General features: G+C 41.0%; 1 protein-coding gene across 4 annotated transcripts; it reads right to left on the bottom strand.

Annotated features, from left to right (window-relative positions):
• Nucleotides 1-23,516, bottom strand: TMEM273 (transmembrane protein 273). 4 transcript variants are annotated; one of them, XM_075025990.1, is made up of 6 exons: nucleotides 23,372-23,516; nucleotides 18,007-18,057; nucleotides 17,074-17,184; nucleotides 14,868-14,892; nucleotides 3,130-3,156; nucleotides 1-2,309 (listed from the first exon to the last, which is right to left on the bottom strand). In XM_075025990.1, exons 1-6 carry the CDS (start codon nucleotides 23,424-23,426, stop codon nucleotides 2,264-2,266), a joined length of 315 nt encoding a protein of 104 aa, XP_074882091.1. In that variant the 5' UTR covers nucleotides 23,427-23,516; the 3' UTR covers nucleotides 1-2,263. The 4 variants fall into 4 exon arrangements, with proteins under 4 accessions (XP_074882091.1, XP_074882093.1, XP_074882090.1 ...); XM_075025992.1 differs by lacking the exon at nucleotides 14,868-14,892; XM_075025989.1 differs by having other exon boundaries at nucleotides 1-3,156.
• Nucleotides 23,517-25,771: the final 2,255 nt, after the last annotated feature.

Raw genomic sequence — 25,771 nt, forward strand, 5'->3', positions numbered from 1 at the left:
AGATGGTTTATTCACTTACACATGTACATACACATAATTACTTACAAGTATCACATTACTGCTTTAGTTTATCTCTTAGCAAATGCGGCTAATGAACTGCAGTGTTACTGAACTGGGTAACAGACACCTAGGAATCCAGGGAAATTATTCCATTATATCAATTTTCTCTGAAAATGAACCTTACATTTTGCTGTTCAAAATGTGTGAAAAAATTACCATTTGGTTTCCTTTGCACATTTGGAAAATGACCCGCTTTGCTGAGATAATATTCACAAATTCAAATCTTTTCAGTTACAGTTACAAGTAGTAGAGTAGCTTATTCTTCATAGAAACAAAATTCTGATATATCTGCTCTTATGCTCTCACAGTATGTTGCCCCTGAGTCCCTGACCCAGCACATCAGCTTTGCCTTTAATGTGTGGGGTTAATTGCTGCTCTTCACAGTCTGAAAGTTGATTATTGGATGGAAGGCCCTGGCTTCTGTGATTTTTTTGGAGTGATATTTCTTAATACTACACAATTTCTAGGTTGGACTTCACTCTAATGTTTGTCTTTTTTTTTTTTTAAGTTGAATAATTTCTGCTATGTTACAGTAGTGAAGAACTGGAAAGAACTTCATTTATTATTATCTGCCACATGGCATAACTAAGAGCAGACACTGGCTTAAAAGTTAACTTTAAGAATGCATGTTAGATGAGAGATTAAAAAATCCATGTCTATAGACACTGGCCTGAGCTAAAAGTTTAGGCAGATCCAATCTATTTAGTTTGTGGTCTTTGGATCTGGCTAGTGGTTATTTGTAAATGGCAATAAAATAGTGTAACATCTTGCTTGGAGCCATCCTGTAATGCAATGACATAACAGCTATGCTGGTGAAATATTGTGATATTACGTAATGTTGTGCATGCCATCTACCTGAGGCTCTCAAGCCTTTGAGTCCTGCTGGGTTTCCTGAGAGGAGCTGTAGGAACAGCAGAGGATGCCCAGCATGGCATTGCTGCTAGACCAGTGTGCCCAGAGCTCCCACAGCTGACATTTGCTGCCCTGTCTTCACAAGCTGAAAGGAAAGCCTGGCTTGAAATACAAAAATCTTTCTGCTTTTCTTGCACCTTGGGATGACAATAACTGTTATAATAAAACATTCTTGAAAGAAGTGGATTTAAACAAACAGAATAGAATCCATAGCATTATTTTCTCAACTAAGACCAAAGCAATGGGCTCACAGCTTTGGTAAAACTGGGATGTGTTTACAAAATAACTTTGGTTTAAACCATTTTAAATTATTTAAACTATTCTAAAAGTTCTGAGACAAAGCTCTATTTTTTCTTGTTGTTACTTCCACTGTAAGAAGTTTGTAATTGGAGCCAAGCAAAGCAATTTTGATGAAATCAAATTCAACAGAATATATAAGGCTAGAACAAGATTGAAGGGGCTGGGAGACTGAAATTATTCACAATTTCTGATTGAACTTAGTGCATTGTTTTATAATAAAAAAATAGGGATGGGTGAATTTTGGAAATGTCAGATTAGCTTGTTTGTAGAAAGTTGACATGAAATGTTTTCTTTCAGATGTCCAGAAATGTTGGGGTTTTTTAGTATACAAAACTGTTTTCATTTCAATGTTCTAAAAACAAAACATGAAAAACATTATTTTAAAAAGGGATTTTTCATTTTAAATTACCATAATTCATTTTAAATGGCTGAAATTAGCATTGCCATGAACAGTTAAACAAAAGACATCAGTTCTAAAGCTAAAAAAAAATGTAACTTCAGTGTGAATGAAATGTTGTCATATTAACACAAAACATGTATTTCCCGAAGAACCTGAGAAACCTTGTTTTATTTCAAACTCAAATTAATGATTTTTAAAGTTACTTCCGTCATTATTTACCTAACTTGAAATAGGGGTGTGACCATAAATTCTGCTGCTGAAATGTGTTTCTACCTTTTTGATTACCCTGTATTTAATTGATTTTAGAAATCAATTCTATGCTTGTCACAGACTAAACAGGATCTATTAATGAGCAGAGCTCATCTATTTTATTTTCCCTATACATTTCCTTCATATACATGCTGTTGGGGATTGCAGGCTTTTTGTGTGCAGGTGATTGAAGTTAGCATGCACTATAAGCTCTTCCTGTAATCAATCAATCAGTCTTTCAATTAAAGAACAAAGAAAGGAATTGGTATTGGTGAGATTCCTGCCTGTGCACAAGAGACTTCTATTGATCCTCAGATCAGGTAACTGTTGATTCCAAAAGGATTATTGATCATTTGTACTTTGTCTTCCTAGTACATTGATGTCATCTCTGAAAAGAAAGAAAGATCACAGGTTAACAATAACTTTCTGGCTTTGCTTTTACTGGGGATGATCCACAGCATCATTGTAAAAGCTGAGCTGGGAGATACCCAGATAAAGATTACAGGAATTCTAGAAAATTATTAATGGAGCTGCTGGAATTACATTCATGAAGTTCCTCCCACTTAACTTTTCTTTTCCTAGATATTTCTTTGTATTTTTGGAGGTATCTGTTTTTCCTAAGTGAATTAACAGGACAAAGGTATGAGTCTAGCTGTTGTGGTGACTCCCAGATGTCTGCTTCACTGCTGGGTAGGAATCCACTAGCAGCACGTAATGCATTTTAGGGCAGCATCCTGCTATAAGAACTGCTCCGTATATTGCAGACTCTGGATTATTGTCATTTGGGCCGCTTCCCAGTATTGCCCTGCCACATGAGTGGGGAGCAGCCGAGCAGCTCCTGGATCCATATTGCGGCTGCGTCTTTCCAAGCGCTTACTACCTGGAGTACCTGCTAACGTGGAGGCAGCTGCGTTGCAGCTGCATAGGGCAGACAGCCTTGCAGTATGCCTGGCCCTTGTGTTAGGGTATTCCAGGTATACAACTGGGAAGCTGGAGGACAAGGCAGTTAAATTACTTACCTGAGGTGATGCAGAATGTCTGGCAGATCTGGGCTGTCAGTAGGAACTCGGGGTAATCCCACAGCCTTCATTGCTGTGCGACCTTTCCCTTTACCTAGGTGGATGTGCCTTTACAACTTCTATGTGTCTGCCTAGCACTGTCACTTCACCTCCCTGCTCCGCCAGACTCCCCCTTCCCCCAGAACGTACCTGTTTTGGCTCGATCCCATGTTCGACCTGCAAAGAATAGAGAGTGATATTAATTGTGACTTTCAGAGCAGTAATCAAAGATGAGAATTCAAAGAAGCAACACGTTAGGAGTTGGAAATGCAGGAACTTTTCTGCCTTTCTCTTTTCTTCACTGCTTTTAATCTTTTATTCAGTTTTACTCCATCTAGCGTCAGAGCTTGGAAATAAGATTTTTCCTTGCCTTGCGGCCCTCAGCTTGTTTATATTAGATCTCATGACTCCACTGGGAAATGGTATTCATCGTAGTCCCTTTCCTTCAATACTACTTAAGCATTTTCCGATGACTTTGCTAAAGAAAGAACTCGCAGGAGATTTGGCAGGCAGGGACGTGCTGCTTGTAATTTGCCTCAGTCTTTTTTCCTTCTCTGAGAAATGTTGTCACATGTGTCTTTTAGAAAGCTGTGCTGAAATTTTCTGTTCATGCGAAATTCACTTCACTAACCATTGGTGTCTGTAAGAAAGAGTTAAGACCTTATTCTCATCTTTCTAGTTTGAACTGGGCATCCAGACCACAGGAGAGCGTATGGTGAGGCATATATAGGCTTGGAATCAAAGGGATTTTTTCTGTTCTGCTCCATTTCCTCACTTATTTCTTTCTCCAGTTTGGGACTGGGGTGAGTCAGCATAGCTCTATAAGGTGGCAGTGCCTGCACTGTCCTGCAATGCTTTCACGGCTAGGTTCCCATACTGCCTGCTTTGCCCAGCCCTCAGGGAGCTTCCAGAGCATCCAGGGAAGGTGTCTGCTGAAGTGCAAGGAGGGAAGCTGGCCAGCACCTGCTGCCAGCCTGCTTGCCTGCAGCCTGGTGACCACACTGGAGGTATCCGGGGGTTGTCTCAGCCTTCTTTTGCCTGCACCGGTCTGGCACTTTGCAGACACAAGGAATTTCTTCTAGTGACACAGTTCTGATGTTACCCAGGATGTCATAGTTATGAAGCAGTATTTTTCAGCTTCTTCAAAATGGTTTGTGGTAGCTCTTTCCCAGAAAGGACAGGCATTTCAAAACATAATCAGGGGACCTGATATGGGCTGCGCTTATGAACTTGTCAAAATTTATTCACACAAAATAACACAGATTTAAGCATGTGAACTATATTACATGAATTTCTGCCTGCCTGGAACTGTAGTCATTAAAAAAAATAAAAATAAAAAAATCTATGGATTAGGTTCAGGGATGCTTACTTGATCCCTTTCCCTGCCTGTGTCAGAGGAGAACAAGGTGGCAGGGAACTGCTGGGAAGGGCATTGTCTTTCAGCACCATTCCTAAGTGATTGCATGCCTGTAGCAGGCACTACTAATCCTAAATACTCAATTCTCTGCATACAAAAAGAGTAAAGAAGAGACTGGTTGCAAGGCGAGTGCTCTTCTCCGTGTAGCTCAACATAATCAGTAAGTCACCTAAAGAGAGTGGCTTTCTTGCTGGTGCCCTCAGGCAGCCTTCCCACTGTTGACAATGCCAGTTGCTTCAGGAAAAGATGGTCCAGCCTTGTCCAGCACCTCAGCTGTAATATTTTACTACTTCCTTTGTGCCAGATGTCCTCAAACAGCCTGATCTCTCTGAAAATGATTTTTATGTTATACTGCATAGATTTTTGGCAAGGCCAGTTCCCTGAGGCAGTGGAGATGCGTGACTGCCTGACCAGAACGTGTGGCTGTGCTGGCAGGGAGTGGGAAGCAGAGCAGGAGTGTCTCTGGACATGGGAGGCTCCATTGGTCCCACACTTTGCTCTCCTCCAGGGAGTCGTGGAAGCTTACTCAGAGGAACCAGTTTACAAACACTTTAAAAACAGCATTTCCACCTAAAGGGGTACTTATTCTTCTGCACTTGTCTCCAGCTCCCGGCCCCTTCCTCCATCTCTCCTGTGCCAGCACAAGCATTTCAATGTCTGTGTAGTAAATCAGATTTGGGAGTGGGCCAGGTGTTGTTTTTAATGCACAAAAAGTAACCTAGTTACTTTTCAGCCAGTGATTTTGTATTTTTCTGTGTACAAGTCCATACAAATTTTCCATTGAAGCTGTGGACCTCTGTGAAGTGTTTTTAAGCCTAATTTAAATGCGTATGGAAAGCTTTTAAGCCCATAAACTTCTGCGAACCCATGATAAATACTCCATGGATCCCCAAGCATTTGCAGCCTACAAGGGAGAAGTCAGCATCACTTTGTGTGATACTTGCTCATTTCTTTCAGCTTGCTATTTGTTCCCTGACACCAGGCTGTAAAGTGCACATGGAATATGGAGGTGCGCGGTTATAAGCAACAACCAGAAGATAAACAAACTTAGCTTTGCTGATACCTAGTACAGGTCCTTCAAGGCAGAGCTCTTGGAGAGCAAGAGATCAGGGAACTGAAATAAAATGATCTGGCAGACTATATACATGATCTTAAAAAAGGATTTATAAATAATCGTATTTTCTGAGAAGTCACTGAAAAAAGGCTCCTAGGAGTCCATCTGGAATTAGTGATTTATTTTTCATATGTTTAGTGTGAACTTGTCCAGAAATTCAGTTGGATACAGGAAATTCTGTGAGTTGGAATATGCAGGAGCTCTGATTTGACTCTGTTCTTTTCTGGCTACGACCTGTGGCACTTTGAGTCTCTTGTGTCAGGAGGCCTTGTTTTGTTTTTAAGCTGTCCTTTAGCTATGATAGCAGCTTTCATTCCTAGCTAATCCCATGTTGTCACCTCTCTGACAAGCCCTAGTCAACATAAAAATACTCAGTCTGGATGGCAGATGGGTGCTGCCTGGGAGCAGGAAGCTCTCTGCTTGGTGGCATCTAATATTTAAGTTACCCTGGGTGTCTGTTGACAGGAATGAAGAGGGTACTCTTCCAGAAACACTTCTGATTTTTTTTTTTTTTTTTTTTTTTTTTTATCCAGACTCACAGCAGCTCCAGGGAATGGTAGGGTTACTCATTTATTGCTGGAATCAGTGGCACCAGCAAGTTTGCCGGCCGAGACCACGATGGCTGTGGAAGGAATTGCCTCTGACAGGTGTCTGAGTATTACGAGGAAAGAATTCTCCTGACTCAGCAGGTTTGAGACCAACTCTTAAAATCAAATGATTTAAAGCTATTCAAGACTAGCCTCAAGCAGTTGTGCAGAGGGGTAGGAAGGAGTAAGGATTCCTCCCTGTTTGGCAGCTGTGAAAAGGTCAGCCACAAATGCAGCCCTAGATCTGAAGGGACCACAGGCGTCCTGGGCCAGATGCTCTCCCAGGGAATGTGGAGAGTGGCCAGGGAGGAGCAAAAAATAGACAGAAGTGTGGCTCTGCCTGTCAGGCTGGTAGCTGGTATCAGTGAAGTATACTGTATCCTGGAAACAGGTTTAATGAATTAATGTCACCCTAACAGTCTGTGCTATACGTATGTGTATATATAAAAAACTGCCTCTGTGTGCGTATGTGTCTGTACATGAAGTATTCCCTCCATTCAGGAATGGTGCTAAGAGGAACTGAGAGCCTGACAGTACCTACAGAGTGTCTTAGTGCTGCTTTTTAAAGCCTGGTGTTCCCAACACAGTGCAAAGCTTAGTGTCCTTGGTTTTGAAGTGTGTGATATAAAGATTAATTTCATTTTATGGAAAGGGCAACCTGAGCTAAAGTAGCTTGTCCAAGGTTGTTCAGAAGAACAAGTTTGGCTAGACAGGACAGTGACAGAACCAGGTAGAAAAGCCAGTTTATTGTTCTAGTTACTGGTGAGCATTGCCTCAACACAGAATGGGTAATTACAATTTGTTTCTGCAAATGTGTTTGTGCAAGGAGTTGAGACAGCCATTTCTGCTGAGATCATTCGCTCATTTTTTTTTTAACATTTACACAAACATGCATGGAGTTGTTTCGGTCATCTCTGTTCATACTTACACTTATTTGCAATAGCATGCATTATTATGGCATTTGTGCAGCTTTTAAATATTTTTCATTAAACTCAGTTCCCAGGATGCATACTGAAAAAACCTAAGGCAGTGAATACAGCCTTCAGTCTATCAGCCACCCTAATCCCTACAGTGTTGAGCAAGGAATTGGCCTGCTTTGGTGTATCAGCAAGGCCAGAAGATACTTGGGGCACGTGGGAATGGAACTGTGAAAGATGAAGACTCAAGGCCAAAGGGTGCACTCAGCCCAGAACAAGGACAGGGTTGCAGCTGGTCTGTCCAAGAGCAGTGGTCTGGAAGGTATGGGGGGAGCTGTGGCATACTTTGTATTGTATAAGCACCACCACTTCTAGTCCTCTGTGTGGGAAGTAACAGACACCCGCAGGCTACAGAAGGGGGATGAAGAAAGCCCAGTGGGCACTGGGAAAGACAGCCAGGATGGAGATGGGAGAATAGATGGACTAGGAGGCAACAGAGCTCTGCCATTTCCATCAACTACAGTGATGGGTGTAGGCAGGTGAAAGCTGGATAGAGTCTGAAGCTTTTTGCTATGTTCTCCAGTGCTTTTTCTTCTCTGCTTTCATATCCCTCTGCTCAACCTTGCTCTTTCCAGACCAGACAATGTTTTCTTTCTATGGCAGGAATGCCATGGCTGCACACAACAAGGGCAAAACTGAGCTGAGTGGGGAAAGGGAGTTAAGTGGTGCGGCTGGGGCAGATCTACTGTGGTGTGCCTTTGTGGGACTACATGAAGTGATTTTTGTGCCAGGGAGGCCCATCCATGCTGCAGTGTGAGCTGCTTTCTGCCAGGTGTGTTTCTGGCAGCTCAAGTTTCTGACAGCTGAAGCTCTTATTTGTTATATTTGTTGTTGAAAAACATCTTGGAGGATTCAGTCTGTTCCAGGCACTGTTCTGCTAATGCAGAAATATGAGACGCCTCAGGAAGGACTGCCCATGAGAGACCCATCAAGTGCCAATAGTTTTGAATGGCTTCTGATAACTTTTCCATTTCATAAGTCACTGTTTGTTGGGTTTTTTTCTTTCTCTCTTTTTTTTTGTTTGTTTGTTTTTTTCTTTTTTTCTTTTTTGCAAGGCTAGTGAGTTGAGTTTGCAATTTGAGTCAGTTGCAGTTTGAGTGAATGGTAGGCAGAGTCATATATTACATCTAAAGAAGAAAGTACTTTTTGAAAATTAGGATTCTTCATTGTTACACGTTTGAAGGCCAGGCTGGGAAGAGACTGAGCAGCTGGGACTCTGTGTGAAAGGCTAAGCCAACTCACCTTTTCAAACCATTCCATACCAAGACTTGTCTTCTGGTAAGATTGGTGACACTCCATCGCTTTCCTCAGAATACCAGTGACTGCTTAACAAATTCCTTTCCTATGCCTGTACTTCTTACTTGCATCCCATGTGTTGGAAGAAGGTGATTTAGAAAGACAAAAGACAGCAGGGAAGCAACTGAGGGAGCATGTCTAAGCAATAGGAAACTTGGAAGGTGGAGACTGTAATCTTGCAGGTGAAGATGGGATGTTATAGTGCCCATCTCCTGGGGGCATATGACAGAGGTAGATTTATGCCTAGGAAAATGTGTGCTTTTTCATATCCATTGGCAGTTGACAATGTTTGTTAGTGCTTTGTAGTGATAGACAATTAAGTGGTTACATATTTTGTGTAATGAGTCATTGATTTCATAGGTGACTTCACCTCTGCATAGGTGTCCAAACAAATCCTATATTAACTTTTTAATGGGGGTCTTAGCAGGAAGGCCACAACTCGAATGAAATGTGGAGAATGAACTAGCCTCATTCCAGGTATCTCCAGGCTGAAAAGTGAGATACCCTACTGTTGGGAAAAATGTACTCTTAAAGTCAGGTCAGTGCAAAGAAAAATCTGTCTCCGAGTCTGACGTATTTCCACAGGAGGGAATTACTTCATTGAAAAGTAATTAAAAATCACAAAAGTTGCTGTAACATGGCTTAAAATAACCCACACCAATCCCTGTTTCCTGCTCTCTTCATTTAAAAATCTTCTTCTGTGGAGAGGACATCTTAGCTACTCTTATTAAGAACTGGATAAAGATAATTCCTTTGCAGATTTATTTTTAGCATCATGCTATTTCAAGTACTTTTGCCATTGAACTTGGCTATAGTAGAACAGCAGTATGTGCTTGCATCTTAAGCAAATATGATCTCAATGGATAGTAGAGCAGCTGAGACAGTATCGCTCCCTGGCTCCAGACTGAATGTATAGTGTAATGTGTGAATAGTTGATGCAGTATCTGAGTCACTGCAATGCATTTCAATGCCCAGCGTCCTACCCAAGCTGTGTTCTAGATCTTGATTCTTTTTCCATGCTCACCACTCTTCCAGTGACATGTTCAGACAAAGCCAAAATCTCTTTTCTTTGAATGTGTATTCACTTACGCATTTTGATTTGTAAATTTTGGGCCTGTTTTCCAAAGGACTCACACCTGTGGCTTTCTTAAGTACCTTAACATCAAACCCAAGTCTCCAGTTAAGTTTATTTATGAGCTCAGACTCTGGTGATTAGACAGGTTGTGTCTCTCATTTGCAGCTGATAGTATCAGTGATACGACTCATGCCTACTTCCTGTTTGGTAAATGATGCATTCTGCAGTTCCCAGTATTACAGACCAGTTTGGACTATTTAGATCAGAAAGAACTGCTCTCCTCTCCAAAACAAGAGATTTTTCTTTCTATCTGACTTTAAACCTGTTTGAAGGATATGAAATTGTTAGATCAGACCCTGTTCGCTATCTCTGCCTGTCAGTGCAGCTGGCTACAGACCCAAACATGACAAAATGCTAGGAAAAATGTTCTTGGCTGAAATGTTTAGGCTGAGACAGTTCTGCTCGTTGGAAGAAACTGCAGCTCAACTTTCAAACTTGCATATGATTGCCCACACCTAGTCTTTGCCATGCCATCCATCTCTGATGTTTATATTTTCCAAGTGGATGATTTCACCTCCTATGTAATCCATGGCACTGCTTTTAGAGTTAAACAATGAGGAGACTGGAGGCTTTCAACATGCGATAACATTCTAAGCCCTCTTCCATTTGCCTGAAGAATGCTCTGATTCTCAGGAGTACCTTGTTTCCCAAGCATAGCCTAGCAAAGGAAAGAGAAGTCAGTCCCTTTAGAAGGAGTCAAGTGGGAAAATACAAGCGAACATAGAGATGATGCTTTGGGTAGCAAAAGAAGATCACTGATATGCTTGGCACTTGGCTGATGCAGCTCCCAAACTCCTTCTCTCCTCCATCAAACATCAGAATGACTTGTGTATTGCATTTAAAACCTGATCTCCTGCTGAGTGATTTACCTAGGGACCTCTAGAACCCAGTGAGTAGCATGGGGAGTTTTGTTGTGTGCTGTTGCCCAGGATGTGTTGAGGCAACAGATGCCTTTTTGCTATTGCAGGTTTAAAATATGTACCTTTTCCTTTTTAGTAAACATTCTCTGGCTCTCCATCCTTCTCCTTGCCTCTGTATGCCTCTTTCTTTGCCTCCTTCTGTCAAAATAAATCTGGCTGCCATGCACTGTAGTTAACTCAAAATATTGCTAGCATTAAATGTGCCCAGACATTTTTATTAATACATTAAACTTGCATGAAATTTTTAGGCATATAATTTACCAAGCTTGCACCAAGATGGCGTTTGAAACTGACATGAGCTATTAATTAAAAAAGAGGACATTGAATAATTGTCAGTTGACTTCTAAATTACTGTTTTGTTAACTGACAGAAGCTTGCCTCAAGCCTCTCTCTCTTCTCAAGTGTTAGTAAATATCCCATTGTCTTTAAGGGCATCACATTAAGAATTGATTGTTTAAATCTTAATGTTATATACCTGACTAAATAAAGTGGTAAATGCCGTTAATTATTTCACAATGAGCTGTCAGTGTCATGTGGGTATAGAAACACTTCTGGTTTAAGTATTTGGGAAAGTATCAAGGGGGACGCATCAGAATGCTTCCTGATTTTAGTGGAAACCTGTTCTTGCATTGTCTTGGTTAGGTTCAGTACCAGCTATTCAGCGTTCTAGCATAAAAGATTATCTGCATCAAGGCCTTCAACTGGTCATGAGGCTGAATAACTCCATCAATTATGATGGCACACTGTGCTGGGTGACACCCACTCAGAGTATGTCCCAGCTAGGGAGAGAAATTATTGAGTGGCTTGAGGTGCTTGTGAGAATAATGATGTGAAATTTAAAACAAAATTTGGCTGAAGATGGATTTGTTGAGGGCTCTATCAGTTGGATTAGGATTTTTCCTGAACAAACACTAATAATCATCACTGGTCAAGCAGAAAATGAAGTTATCTGCAGAAGATATGCCAGTTCTCTCTGATCCTAAAGAAGTGCTATCTTAATTATCACTGAAGGTTTCAGGTTGCCTGTATCCCTGAGGGATTCAGCGTGGCTGTATGATTAGTTGGAGTAAATCAGGTGATTTTAGATAATGGACTTTGCTTTATCGAGGGGTTTTCTAGGACTAGCCACTGGCCTAAAAGTGCCATGAATTCAAATCCCCAGGGAATTGAAGCAAGTAGCTAAAATCAGTTTAGACCTAATTATCACATGCTTCTCTGGTGACCTGAAGAAATGGGCAACTACCCCTATGACCTATGGGGAAAAATAAATCAGATAAAATAGAACATACAGCTTGGATTTTCTTGAGGAATCTCCTTGGTATTTATAATACTGTAGCACTTACAGTGCAAGTACTCAGCGTGAGTAATATTTCAATGCTCTTTTCAGGAAATAAACTGGGTGGGATTGTGGTGGCTTTGTGTTTGTGGGGTTTGGGGGATTTTTTTTTTTGGTTGCTGCTGTTAAGAACAGCTACCTCCCATACATCTCCTTTCAGAGATATACAACCTCAACCAGTTAGGTGAAGAATGTTGGAATCCAAAACATGGCATATAACCCTATTCTTTGGGTCAAGTTTGGTCCTACAACAAAGAGATGCCAACATGGGTGAGAGTCCTATGCAAGGCTACCACATATTCAGCTATTACTTGTGCTATAGAGGTCCAGTTCCAACCTTTAAGATATTCCCAGTGGGTATAGGCTGGTTTAACATGTCAACACAAACTCTACCATCTGGAAAGGCCCTATCCTGAAGAAGGTTAGGAGGAAAGATAAAAAAGTACATTGATTCCTGTATGCTGTGTTTCCTTTTGATTCTTTGTGAGTAGATTGCTTAGGTTGCAGAATGATGGTGCAAAACCAACTCAGCTAGTTCTGCATCAACTATCTGACATGTGGAAAAGCATAGCTTTGTTTATAAAACAAGCACTTCCTTGCTAAAAACTGATGTTATCTCAAGGCTACCTGCACTTCACTAATCCTACTAAGTGTTAGTTTATAGGGACCTGTTTAAATGTTTGCTATGGATCTCATAGTATTTTTACTGTCAGAGGTTTCCTCAAGACCAGTAGAAGGCTATACTGTTTCCTCAGATTAACACCTGCATTATAGAACCTCTTAATGATCCATCAAGGAGTAATACAGATTCCCTGAAGTGAATGAGAACAAAGATTTGTTAGTAAGTTACTCAGTGCCACAGTAGAATTGCAAAGTACAACTGCTAAGAAGCGATGGTGGATTTCTAGTTGTTTTCTACTTAACTGAAAGAAGTCATCTTTAACATACATAGTTTTGCCCCCAAACATTGTGGAATTACAGCTTCTCTCCCTGGTCAGCGTTAGTGGCTCTAAGGCAAAGAGTTTGTGTATTGTGTCACATTTCCAGCCTTAGGACCAGAATTTTGGCATTAGGTGGGAAACTCTACCTGTTAGCAAACGCCTGTAGACTGGGATGAGGAATCATCAAAGAGGTCAGTGTAAGGTCATCATTAAAGATGTTAAATTTTGCTGCCATGACAAAGTCAGTCACTTCCCTCAGAAAAATCAGAGGATGGTATTGTAGATGTTCAAACTGTCTCTGAAGGAAAATAACACACATAATAAACAGCAAGGGGAGGTAGAAAAGTCTAAAGTGGAGCAGTTCGTAGATCATATCATCTGCATTTCATCCAGGCAGTAAATCTACTGCCTTCTGTGTCTCTTCTTGTCTTTGTCCCTCTCCTCCCTTTATTCCCTTTCCTCTTGACTTGGGTCCCTGGCTTTTCTGTTCTCGCTTAGCTCTTTCTCACGCCCTTCCCACTCATTTGCACTGTCTATACTGTCCTTAATACACCAGAAAGTTTACTGGGTATTGTATGTTTGTTCTTCTGGTCGTATAATAGTCCTCATCTATTTTAGGTTAATACACAGAAATTGTCAGTGTCTTGTAAGAGAATAGAGTGTTACTAGAAAGGAAACGTTTTGTGACAGCTGTGTTTATTAGGTTGGGGAAGTGTCTCCCTGGGAAAATGACAGGTGCTTCACGGCTGGGGCCCTTCTCTGTTGGACAGGCAAAACCGATATTGAAGTACTTGCTGCAAGGGATGCCCTTGCTTTGATCTTCAACTGAGTGTTTACATATGCTGTGCTCTCTTTATGAGGTACGACTGGTGGGGACATCCTTCTATCCAGCTCTCTGAGAGAGTCCAAAAACCATTTCTTAGATCATTGAGTACAGCTGTTGCCTTCAGTTCACAAAAATGCTGATTAATTAATGCTTGGGTCTTTTTAGTCACTTATAAAATGTCTCAAAGGGACACAAAAAAGTGTCCACATATGTAGATTACCATGAGCCAACAAACAACTTGCAGTCCAGAGCCTCTGCTCCTGTACATCTCTACCCCATTGCCTGTCCTTGGAGGAGTTGAGGAGTGGCCATTGCCTAAGCAGTCTAGCGTTGCCTCTTCTGCCTGTGAACACCTCGGGTGCTCAAAACCTAAAATGATCTTACTGTTTCTGGATGAGGAGGAGGAAGGTGAAGGGCAAAAATGTATCCCTTCCAGCAGGAATGATCACTGCATGACCTTGCCCTGTAAGACCCTCAAGTGAAGGGACTTCTCAGAACTGAGATCCAGACATGGTAACTGGGAAATCTTTGATGAAGCCATTGATCCTGGTTTACTTTTTTCTTTTTCCTCCTCCTTTTTTTCTTTTTCCTCCTCCTTTTTTTCTTTTTCCTCCTCCTTTTTTTCTTTTTCCTCCTCCTTTTTTTCTTTTTCCTCCTCCTTTTTTTCTTTTTCCTCCTCCTTTTTTTCTTTTTCCTCCTCCTTTTTTTCTTTTTCCTCCTCCTTTTTTTCTTTTTCCTCCTCCTTTTTTTCTTTTTCCTCCTCCTTTTTTTCTTTTTCCTCCTCCTTTTTTTCTTTTTCCTCCTCCTTTTTTTCTTTTTCCTCCTCCTTTTTTTCTTTTTCCTCCTCCTTTTTTTCTTCTTCCTCCTTTTTCGACAATACAGTAAAAACTTTGTTTCAGAAAAAATATGGAAAATTTCTAGCAATGTCAAAAAAAATCCAACTTCAGCACTTTTGAAACAAGACCTTTGGCTTTCATTGCTTAAAAATGTTTTTTTTTTTATGAGTTTGCTATTATAATACATAGTACAAAATTTAAAAAAAAAAGCTTAATCAAAAGTGTTTGAAGGATTTTTTTTTTTTTTTTTTTTAAGAATCTCAGGCTGCTGGGATTTCTTTCCTATTTCTGAAATGTCAAAATCCTGTTTCAAGGAATTTCCTTTTTCCACACAGATCCACTAGATGCACTGTGTATAATGGTCCTCCAGATGCTTGCATGTGTGTTATGTGTTATCATTCAAATCACAGTTGTGGGGAAGCATCATGCATAAAGAGGGGAGTTAAAAATTACAGTTTGTATATTACACTGCCTCAGAAAATGCATGGGGCAATGAGTCTTACCTTCTATCCATTTTGCCATCTGAGTCTAAAGAGAGAACAGGAAAATGTGGTTAGTTAAGAAACCAGGAACAGAGTGGTGATAGGCCTGCTCAGAAGTTGTGAGGGTGCAACCAGGAGAACACAGTTACAGCAGGTGAAGATCTAGCCATCCTTTCTGAGGCAAAACTCTTTGATATTAGTAGTGTCATGCAACCTTCCTAAAGACCTTCTTGATTCTTCCAGCTGGAATATCTCTCGTCAATTTTCTCAGAGCTGTATCTTTGCTAATATTTTGGCTATATTGAGTTAGAGTGTAGCACATCCCCAGAGTGTCATGAGAAACAACTGTGAGGGCAGATGCTTGATGAGAATGAGGCAGAAGCAGTTTCCCTTTAGGCCTGCTATCTAGTGTCACTAAAGAAAACATCAGCTATTTGTCTTCCAGGAAGTGGTATTACATTGTCATTTGTAGCCTCATGTGGTACCTGGGGAGTCTGTTTGCAAAATTATGCTCCAAAAGACCAGTGTTTACTGTAAATAGGAGGGAATCGGGTCATGACTGATGGGCTGAGCTCACCATAGCAGTGCTGGGCCCAGAGAGCTCAGTCTATTTCACTCCAAGTCTAATAGTTAAGACCACTCTGCTCTCCTCTTTACCAAGCAAGAGTCTGTGACTACTACTGAAGTGGTGTGTCATGGCGCATTGCTGACTTAGTAGGGTTAGACAGTTCCGGATGCTGGAAAGCTACCTCTCATTTGTTGTGTAAGGTTACTGCAAAGATCTAGCCACAGAAGCAAATGTTTCTGGATACAGTGGATGGAACAAACAGGTCCTAGTCCTGTGCTGTAGCAGCCTGACTGAGTTCTCTCACTGCGTTTTCCTTGTTTAATGTCTGACTTGTTTTCATGGTGGAAACTGGCTACATTTATCAGAACTTCTCTGTTTTTAGAAGTAGACTGCAAAAGCTGGTACTTTGCATGCAACCAGAGCCACAAAGGTACTTTTTTGAAATTCACCATGGAAATGCCATACAGAGAGCAATGTTTTCAGTCCCCAAACTCTCTTATTATAGTCCCTCTTCTTTCAGTAAAGATTATTTCATGAGATTGCTTTACTGCTTCCTTTTCTGCTGTGATTTCCCTCCAAGACAAATTTTCATGTGCTACTAGGAGTACAGGCCTCTCTTGCCAAGCAAAATGTAGGTTGCAAAGATTTGCCTTAGCAAAGTCCCAGGATGCTTTTTTGCAAAAAAGAACAGCTTATACTGATGTTCTGGTCAACCTGTTAGGACTTTGCATTTCCTCAATTGCCACTATCTGTTGCTATTGGTTTTGCTATGATTTTTATTTCTAGCTCAACTGCAGTTGATTGTTACTGTGTGCTGTTACTTCATTCTGCAGATGACAGTTGTATTCAGCAGTGGAAGAAATTATCACAATATTTGCTCTAACAGTGCTCTGTGAAGCACTTCAGAGTCCTGTCAAGTAAGAAAGGCTCTGTGCAGAGGATGAAGGGCCAAGAATCAGCATTGCCTCTGGGGAGGCCCATGGGACAAATTCTGCCTGTCGCTAGCTTCTGTCTAGTGCAATGATGGGCATTATTCAGTTTATCTTTAAGATTTTGGATTTGAATCCAAAACCATGGGTTGTAAACTGCTGGTCCAAAGTCAAAAGGAGCTGTTGCTACCAGCAGTTATGATGTTAGACCAAAGAGCTTTTTGCCTGTTTCAGATGAAAAACATGCTTTCCTGTAGCAACTTGAAAATCAGTCACAGTGGAAAAGTTATAGAGAGTTTTGCTATGTACTCTGATGGAAACTGCGTATCTTACTCAGACAGTCACATTTGAAGGAAAAGTCCAGAATCAGTGAAATAAATAGCAATTTTGGCTGAGAAGAGTGAGCAAGCCTCTTGCCCATCCTGCAAATCCAAGGGTCTATGTTGAATAGAGAGAATTTTGTTTTAAAAATTAATTATTCTAAGATACCCAGGCAGTATGCTGAAGTGAATTCTATTTCTCTTGTAAGGCTAAAGAGCAGAGTTGGTTATACTGAAATGTGAATCTGCTGTTCTAGGGACTCCAGCACTTCAGACACTTAAAAGTTCTTCACAGCAAAACCAGAGCTGTAGTACATACACAATTCCTAACACTGAAGTTCAGATCTGCTGTATCAGAATATAAGGAGATCTAGATCTCCAGATAAGAAATTAGGAGTATTTTTTCTTACCTCCAAAGACATTGTCAATCATTTGGTTTTTGATCATGCAAATTATTACTGCAACAAAACCGATTGCTAGAAATGCTCCCAGAGTAACTCCTATAATAACGTATGTGAAATCTGCAAAAATTGAAAACAAGTCAGTGAGTATAAACCACTCTGTAATAAATACAGTCTTTGTGTTTCAGATGTGACACAAAGTTTCCAAATTTTAAATTCATCCCTAAAAAAAAAAAAAATTAAAAAAAAAAATCATATTTATTCTTCAGAAGGGCCTTATAATGCTGAGCCAGACTAGGTAGCTGAGAAGAGTCTACACTTTCAACCTGCTGCACATCATGAAACCATGTGAACCTGTGGCTAAGGGGGTCAATGCTGGTTTATGATAATGAACAACTTTAGCCTTTGGTGTGTGCAGGTCTCAGTTGAGTTTTAGAACTAGGGCTCTACTTTTCCCCTCAAAGTGAAATTCCTCATCCCCACTCCCTTGCCACTGCATCCTGCTTCCCACAGCTTCATATCACAGCTTCATCTTCACCTCGCAGGCTCCAGCCTTCTGCCTTGCTTGACTATTCTGCCTCTATAAGTCTTTGCTGGGAGGAAGCAGGAGAATTTTTAAATGTAAACTATGAACGATGTTGTGATTTTTGCACCACTGTTTGTACATAAGGGTCCACCTTCATCTGTCAGGCAGGAGGGTGCCTGTGTTCAGGTTCTGTGTTCCAGACTCTGTCCTCCCTATGGTCATTATATTTACCTAAAAATAATTTAAAAGCCCCAGTCACACAACAGGACTCTGCTGTGCTAGGCAAAATACAAACATGCAACCAGATGATTATCTTCACATAAAAATTACTTAGTCTTCTAAGAACATTCATTTTTGTTATATTTGCTTTGCCCCTAACTTCCTGTCTGGAAGCGAAAATCTCACCATGAACTCACCTATTTCCTCCTCTAAGTTTCCAGAAGCATAGGCCTTTGCTCTCCAAAAATCTGAAATGAAAATATTTTAGCCTGTTAGGACATCAAGGAGAATGCTCTATATTCAAGCAGAATGCCGTATCTGGCTGTTTCCAAGGGGATGGTTGATCCTAGTAAAGCTTAAAAAAGGATCTGAGGCTTCCTGGAGTAGTGAAGTGTTATCAGTCAAGTTAATGAGGACATCCTAGGAATGTGGCTAACACATGCCAGTTTTTGGACAGAATAGAAAATACAATTTTAAAATTTAATGTTGTCTTAGCACTGTTTCCACCCGGAGTTTCTTCACTGTGAGCCTGAGAGCTGTATGCAAGAGAAGTTGCTATAAATCAAGAAAAAGATTACAGATGCAGTAAAGCTAGTAAGACATGCTAACAAGAGAGGATATGGTACACCCAACAGCCCTCTCCAGAAAACATGTATCCCAATCCTGCCTGAAGTTCCAGTCTTCAAAATGTGATTTATTGCTGACAGAGAAGAAAGTCTTTTCCTCTTGCAAGAAAATGTTTTGGGCTGAAAGCAACCTCTTCAGAGGCTTCCATGCCAAGGTCCCTGTTCATCAAAAGGACACCTTCCCAGCCTTCCCCTTCTCCATAAAGCTGCTGAGCTGTGCTGCCTGATAGTTGGAGTGTTCAAGCCCTCAGAAGGGAGTGGCTTTGAAGAAAACAATCCACTCCCACATACTTTTTGAGGGAAACAGATTCAAAATCTAAAAAAAAACCCCAAAAACAACAAACAACAAAAAAAAACCAAACAAGAAAAAGAGCAGTCATGTTTAGTTTTAATGTTGCTTGCTTATTATAGGAATTGGCTAAAAAAGTATGCTCAAATGTTTGGGGTTTTTTTTTCAGTGATGGGCATGCAAGGATATTTCTTTTCAAGTAGCTCCAAATGACATAACATACGTAGCTGCAGGAGGTGCCTGGAGCATGAGAAGGCTTTAAAGGCAGGTATGACTCCTGCATTTTAAACCAACATGCTGTGAAATTTCTGTCTCCTGTACATGCTTCAGGCAGAACATGAAGTCCTCTCCTACAGCTATTGCTCTTTGGCAATCGACTGCCTGGGTGACAGTACATATGGGACCTGGTGGGAAGATAGCTGTCTTGCACATAACTGTCTTTTTATAGGCATTCCCCACTGTAGTGGGGAATTGTGAGGAAGTGTTGTCTGACTGAAACTCTAGTGGGATTTTAAGGTCATAAATGCATCTAGTTTTCCTACTGCTAAGTTGTCTAACATTGTAAGTCCCAGCTTGCTTCTCCTTTCTCTCCTCTGCTTCTTGTAGAGAAATAATTCTGTCTTCTTGAGGTTTTGGGGGCTGTGCTTTCATTTCTTGTCCAGTAAAATGAATGCTACAAATATGATTGCTTTTAAACTTGAAGCATAGTCCTCCCACTCCAAATTCATCCATTTTGGTACCTTTACAGAAATCCATCTTGTGTCTGCTTTTCAGACTGATGAAACTCTCTCTCAAGATGACTGTGGGCTCTGGGGCTTCCACGGTTACGTCAGAAAAATCTGATATATTGGGTGGCTCACAAAAGATTTATTTTTATTTCCTGGTCTTAAATCACATTTCTAATGCCAAATTTTCATAAATTATAAACCAAGCTTCAAAAATCTGGAGATGAGCTTAAAAAAATCTTGAGTTTTAAAGCAAATGTATTTTGGGAACTATAATTCTGAGCTGAACAACCTTTTTTACCAGACTTTTCTTCATAATTAAAATGTATGGAAACTTATTTTATACAAGCAGAAATGTTTTCTCTCCAAAAACCCCATGAAACTCTGAGAAGGGAGTTGGGAGGGGTGGGGAATCCAATTGCAGATATGATCACAAAAGCTGGCTATACTAAATGACCAAGATCAAAGTTACAAAGAAAAGGAAATTAAAAAAAAAAAAAGTCTAAGACTACACAGTGGGTGTAAAAAACATAGCTCCTGATTTTCCAGATTAAAACCAGTCTCTTTGCTCTCGCCTGTGAATTTATTTCATTATAAATTTAAAAAAAAAACCTTTCTTCCATCCCCTTAATTATTCTTTGTGCTCACATGAAGAATGTTTTAAATTCAAACATAATAAAAGTGATATTGTATTACTTTTATTATCCTAATGATCATAATACATAGACCTTAATGTATGCTTTCTAATGGAATTAAACCAGTGACAGATTATGTGTTTTATGGCAGAAATAATATTTTACATGGAATATTTTATGTAGGTCAGTTTAATATATTGAGATTAAATTATTAGTTTCTTTTTAAAAAGGGAGGGAGGGAAATCTCTGAAAACCCACAGGACTAGAGAGAACATTTTCAATTCATACTTTCAATATGGTTTTAATTAAGGTTTAATATCACTTACTGGATGCTGCTTAAATACCGTTTGCTTTTGAGGACTGTGTTAGATAGCCAGCTTCTGTTTGTTTCAGTTTCTTCTTAAGTGGAAAGAAGTGGATTGACTAAGTCAAACACACACATGTTGCTGTTTGACCTAGGTCTTCAATTTAGATCTTTTGGGGATGTACACAAACCTCCTGGTACAGAGGGGTTAGAAATGATGCCTCAAATCCTGCAGTGCTCCAGTCCCAGTGCTAGCTTTCTGACCCCTTGTCTCTGTATACTGGGTTAGACTAACTCCCATGCCTTGAACAAACCCTCTGGGCTTGGAGAATATTTGCTTCTGGGTGGAAGAGCCTTGCAGATGAATTTGATATCTATACTTGAGTGACCCATGGTTCATTTTTCAAAGGGTCTTGAAGCAACTGACAGTGCTTTCTCAACTCTCCTGTGTGCCTGGCTCAGATGCAACATGCAACTGGTGCTATAATGGAGATGTGCCCCCCAAAGCCCTGGCAGCACTGGGAGGCTGGTGAGAGGCATGGGCTGTGTCCCCAACTGGTGGGGAAAGCTTTTCTGCCTGTGTTGTTGGCAGCGAGTCTGGAGATGAGACTGCAGACTAGACAGGTCTTACGTTAGAGGTGAGGGAATGGAGAAAGAGTAAGTGTGAATCTGCTGCAGCAGCCTGCCTGAGGAGCTGGGCTTGGTCAAGTATGCTGGAGCCAGGCATGCAGCTAAGGAAGCTTTTGCTTCTGACTGCCCACTGCAGTCCTCTGCCAGTATGGTTACCTCCCACAAGGTACATCTGCTGAGCAGGTGATGGACCAGCAAATAAATACACCAGGCTGGGACGCCCTGGTCTGTGATCTTGGTGAATCCCCCAGCAGACCTAGCCCTCCTCAGACCTGCTGTGCATGGAGCTAGGCTAAGCAGAAAACAGCTTCTGAGCCACACTGAGGGATGTCCTGTTCTCCATGTGCCCTCTGCTACAAAACTGTGCTCACGCATTGCCTTGCCCCTAGGTCAGCGCAGTGAGGAAGTGGTGCAGAATGCAATTTCGGTGTAAGATCAGGGAGCAGGAATAGCTCACTTCCCCCACCTTATGAGATACTGTGAACACCTCCAAGCCATAACCTGCATTGATAAACAGCAACATGTGCCTTGTTTTTCTCAGTGCTCAGCACTTGCCTTAGACCCTTTGCTCTTGTTGCCTCCTGCTTCCATGTGACTTTCTTCTCCCTTCCTCCCACATCTCAGGTTTCTCCTCATTGCAGCAGATAGTGGCTGGTTCTGTGGCATTGCAGTAGCCAGGGGTTCAGTGCTATTCATCTTTGGGGCAGCAAATGAGAAAGCAAGCAAGTATCTGTGAAAGCCAGAGGTAGGGAAAAAAAGGATGGCTCACAGCGGGTGTCTGAGCAACTCCAGAGTCAAATAAGGAATGCCCAAGGCAACAAAGAGGTTACAAGCAACGATCCTGCTGGAAACCATCCCTGAAAGACCTTATTAAAAAAAAAAAAAAGGTATTTTGGCTGGTATTTAGTGTAGCAAAATTCCCAGCTATGTGTAAATTTCATAAGATAGGCACTGTTGCCATCCAGGCAACTGAGGTCCTTCCTCAGTCCCCAAATTAGAGGCAAAATCCTTCTTTGTATTAGTAGATGAGGAGTCACTCCTACATGAAGACAGGAATTCTTTGACCTCTAGTCCTTGCCAGGCACCCCTCCATCCAAGGCCTATAGATTTGCCATTGCCTGCATTCATGTGACACTCGGAGGCATGTTAATGCATTTTCCTTGTATCTATTGCAAAGTGCCTTTTGCTGTAGAACATGTCTTGCTGCATCTCTTTGCTGTAAGCAAATGCTACTGCATTAATGGAACTTGTGCCATTTGATTTTTGAACAATAATAAGTAACTAAGGAGCAGGCATTGCTGACTTCACGTCTGTGAGAAGGGTTGGTTACCCATGTCCTATGTGGTGGACAGTCTCCATTACTCTGGACTCTGGGAATTGCCTATAGAAAGGTGCAGAGGGCTTGAAGCACTGACAAAAAAGGATAGTGAGAGTAACATATTCCTATGTGTACCCTGAGAAGAAGTACAAGAGGATAGAGCACTGCTGTAGGTCTACGGATAGCTTTGCTTGCAGGAGGAGATAGCCAGTGGATGCAAGCTGGAATAGCTGGTCTGCATGCCTCAGGTGGGGCAAACTGCCCTTGTGGGATTCCCCAAGGGTAGATGATGATTTTCTATGAATTTCTGCATAAAGTAGGGTAGTGTGGGAGTTGTTCATTCGGTAAAGATGAGGCTTTTGCCACCAGAGGGTGCCTGCCCCCTTACCTACCGTCCCGGAGACCACAGTAACCCATGAAACTTCTGTCTTTGTAGCTGCTGCCAGCTCCAGCCTCCCCATTACTCCCAATGTTAATATGACCCCTGCTGACACTTCCTATCCATGAGGCTCACTCACCCCCACTTTGTGCAGTGAAGAAGTAACCGTGAAATAAGAGGCAAGTTGTGAGAAACACAACTGCTCTGGGCTGGCAGGAAGCATTAGAAGCAGTGTGAGTCAGGAGCATCAAAGTCCTGTAAGTGAGAGCCACAGAGACCAAAAGTGGCTTGCAGATAGCATGTACACAGATCAACTTTTTCCTTATGCTCTACTGAAGTACTGTTTTCTATATAGTGCCAAACAGGGTGCTCAGCAGCTCTGCCATCTCATCTGCAAAGATGCAGGTATTTAACTTAATGGTGTCTTCTGGGTTGCGCATAGCTGACCCCTTAGCACTCAGCCGAGGAAAAGTTAGCGAGAAAACTCAGCAAAATACCCCACTGTCTCAACAAATGTTCTTTCTCCAAGGAGCAGAGTTCTAAACAAAGTTTTAAACAACATACATACAATTAGACTGGGAAATAAATAACCCCACCAAGCTCAGGGAAAAAAAGCTCTCAGAAAGGATGGAAAAGAAATATGATGAATCACTTACGGAAGAGAAGAAGAAATGCCATTAGGACTGATATCCAGCTTGTTAGTAAGGCCATTGTGAAGTTTTGAAAACAGAGTGGTTTAACCCAAATTTTCTGAATTTAGCTCTTCTGAAGTGTCTTAAAAAAAAAAACCAAAAAAACCACAAAAAACCTAAAGCAGGTCACATGACTCTATTGGGAAACTACAGTCACATCCTGAGTAGTTACATTTGCAAACAGAAGTTCCCTTTTTTGGGTTTAGGTTCAACACATAAATAAACTCCCTGCTTGAAAATGTTCTGTGGAGAAGGTAGACAGCCAACAGTCCCAGCCTAGTTCAGCTGTTTTGCTCTCTAAGGGACCTTTAAATGCTAACACTTATTTTTACAAAATTGAAAAAATACTGCCGCAGCGAATTGGTCTCTGCTGAAGTCTTCTAAATCCATGGAGATGCAAGTGGATTTTCTGTCTTAGAAGGAGACCCTTCTAATGCAATCTCTCTCAAAGTTGCCAGCTTTTTTTTGAATTCAACATGAATGCCATCGTAACATTTTGAGGAGAGGAGTACTTGGCTGAACTCTTTCATAATTTCCAATTTTCCCTTTTTTTCCCCCCCATTTCCCATAATTTCCCATTTCCCTTTCACAAACAGCTTTTTCAGGAGCAGAGTGGAAGAAACTCACCATGGCTGCAAAACCATTGCAAGCCAATTCCTGGAAAAAACTTCTACCTAAGAAACATGTCTTGACCTAGTAGGAACTAAAAAGCAGGCACTTACTAGCAGATGATGCTTGTGGTAGGATTCAAGCTTATTCTTTGAACTACAGTGAAAAAACAGATTTTTCTGTTCTTCGGGAAAATTCATCTTTTCAAACAGGTTAACCTGATCCAAAACTGAATGACAGCAAAACATACAAGTAAATATTAAAGCTTTTTGCTAAATGAACGCACTCCTCCCAAATCATTTCAGGTCCATCCTTCAGAGGGGGAAGGCACAAGCACATGGGCTCATTTTTTTTCAGCAGAGGTCTCTGGAAGATCTCTGTATTGATTTTTGCCTCTTGAAGTACCTTTCTGCTTTATTTTAGTTCTTTGCTGTCTGGTATCTTCATCTCACATAGATGCTTATATGCTCCAATCAAAATAATCTGAAACACATCTTGAACAAGAAGTTTTAAGAGAGAATACTCCTGGGTATTTCTTTTTCTTACTGTTGGTATGTCTGAGCAATTTGGTCTCAGCAGAATCTCACATGTTAAGGCTGGGCGAAGCCTTGCTGAGTAAGTTATAGTTGTAAAGCCCTCCTTCCAGAAGTCTGTTTTTAATGGGACCATTGTAGTCCATAAGGAATGCTGATGACTGCATGTGTATGGCCACCCTGGTGAAAAAATGACTGTAAATGAGCAAGATGGTCACAAATGCTTAGTGGCTCTGACAAGCTCTGAGTGGAAAATCGTGTTTATGACTTTCAGGTGTTTGTAGAGGGATAAGCAAAATACAGTGTTAGCCAACAAATAAGACTCTTGAGGCACTAAAAATCTGAGGTGGCCTTAATTCTTGGCCTGTTTTGCTGGATGAAGCATAGGTAGAACTGATGGAGTGTGGTAGATGTGATAGAAAGTAAGTGTTAATGCTTTGACCTGTTGTGAATGTTTGTGTGCGCACACACATGTATGTGTGTAATTCATTTTTGCTCTTTCACTGTTCCTGGTTCTCTCTGGGATCAGAGTTGAAAACAGCAAAACCAAGCAAATAAAAATCTCTGTACCAGCTGGATGGAAAAGATCAGGATTCTTGTAAGAAACCCCCAATGTTTTTGTACCTCATGTGTTTCATCTGCAAATGATCCTATGCTCCAAAGTTCCTGAGAATCTTTTATGAAAGGAGTAACATGAATGTCAACTCCCCCCCCTTTTTTTTTCTTCTTTTTCTTTTTTTTTTTGGTTTGTTTGTTTGTTTCCCCTGGCCCAAGTCAGTGGTCTCAGAGGGCTCTCATATTTCAGAAAAAGCAACTAAACATTTGAGTATTTGGCTGAACTCTCTAAAGCTGCTTGGTTTATTCCATTGCTACTTCTCCATAAAATGCTTCAGATAGCTTAGCTTGCTGACTGCTCACTGCTGGCTACGTATGCTTCACTATTCTCATTCACAGCATACCTCTAGTGAGGAAAAGCACTGATCAGAATAAGCCAGACTTAATAAAATCCTGCTTTGCAGTAGGTTTATTCTGATTCTTGACCAAACTGGGAAATGTAGCTTCAAGCATAGTCATCATTATCAGCCTTCCCTCTATTACCCACGCTCCACCATCCAGCCACTGGGCAGGATATATATGTTTAATTAATTCTGCTTTTACCTTCGACCTGTAAATAGTGGGAGTAATGTCAGATTTATACGTTATATGAATAACAAGGATTTCT

The sequence above is a fragment of the Buteo buteo genome, chromosome 4 (genome assembly GCF_964188355.1).
Source record: "Buteo buteo chromosome 4, bButBut1.hap1.1, whole genome shotgun sequence".
NCBI lineage: Eukaryota > Metazoa > Chordata > Aves > Accipitriformes > Accipitridae > Buteo > Buteo buteo.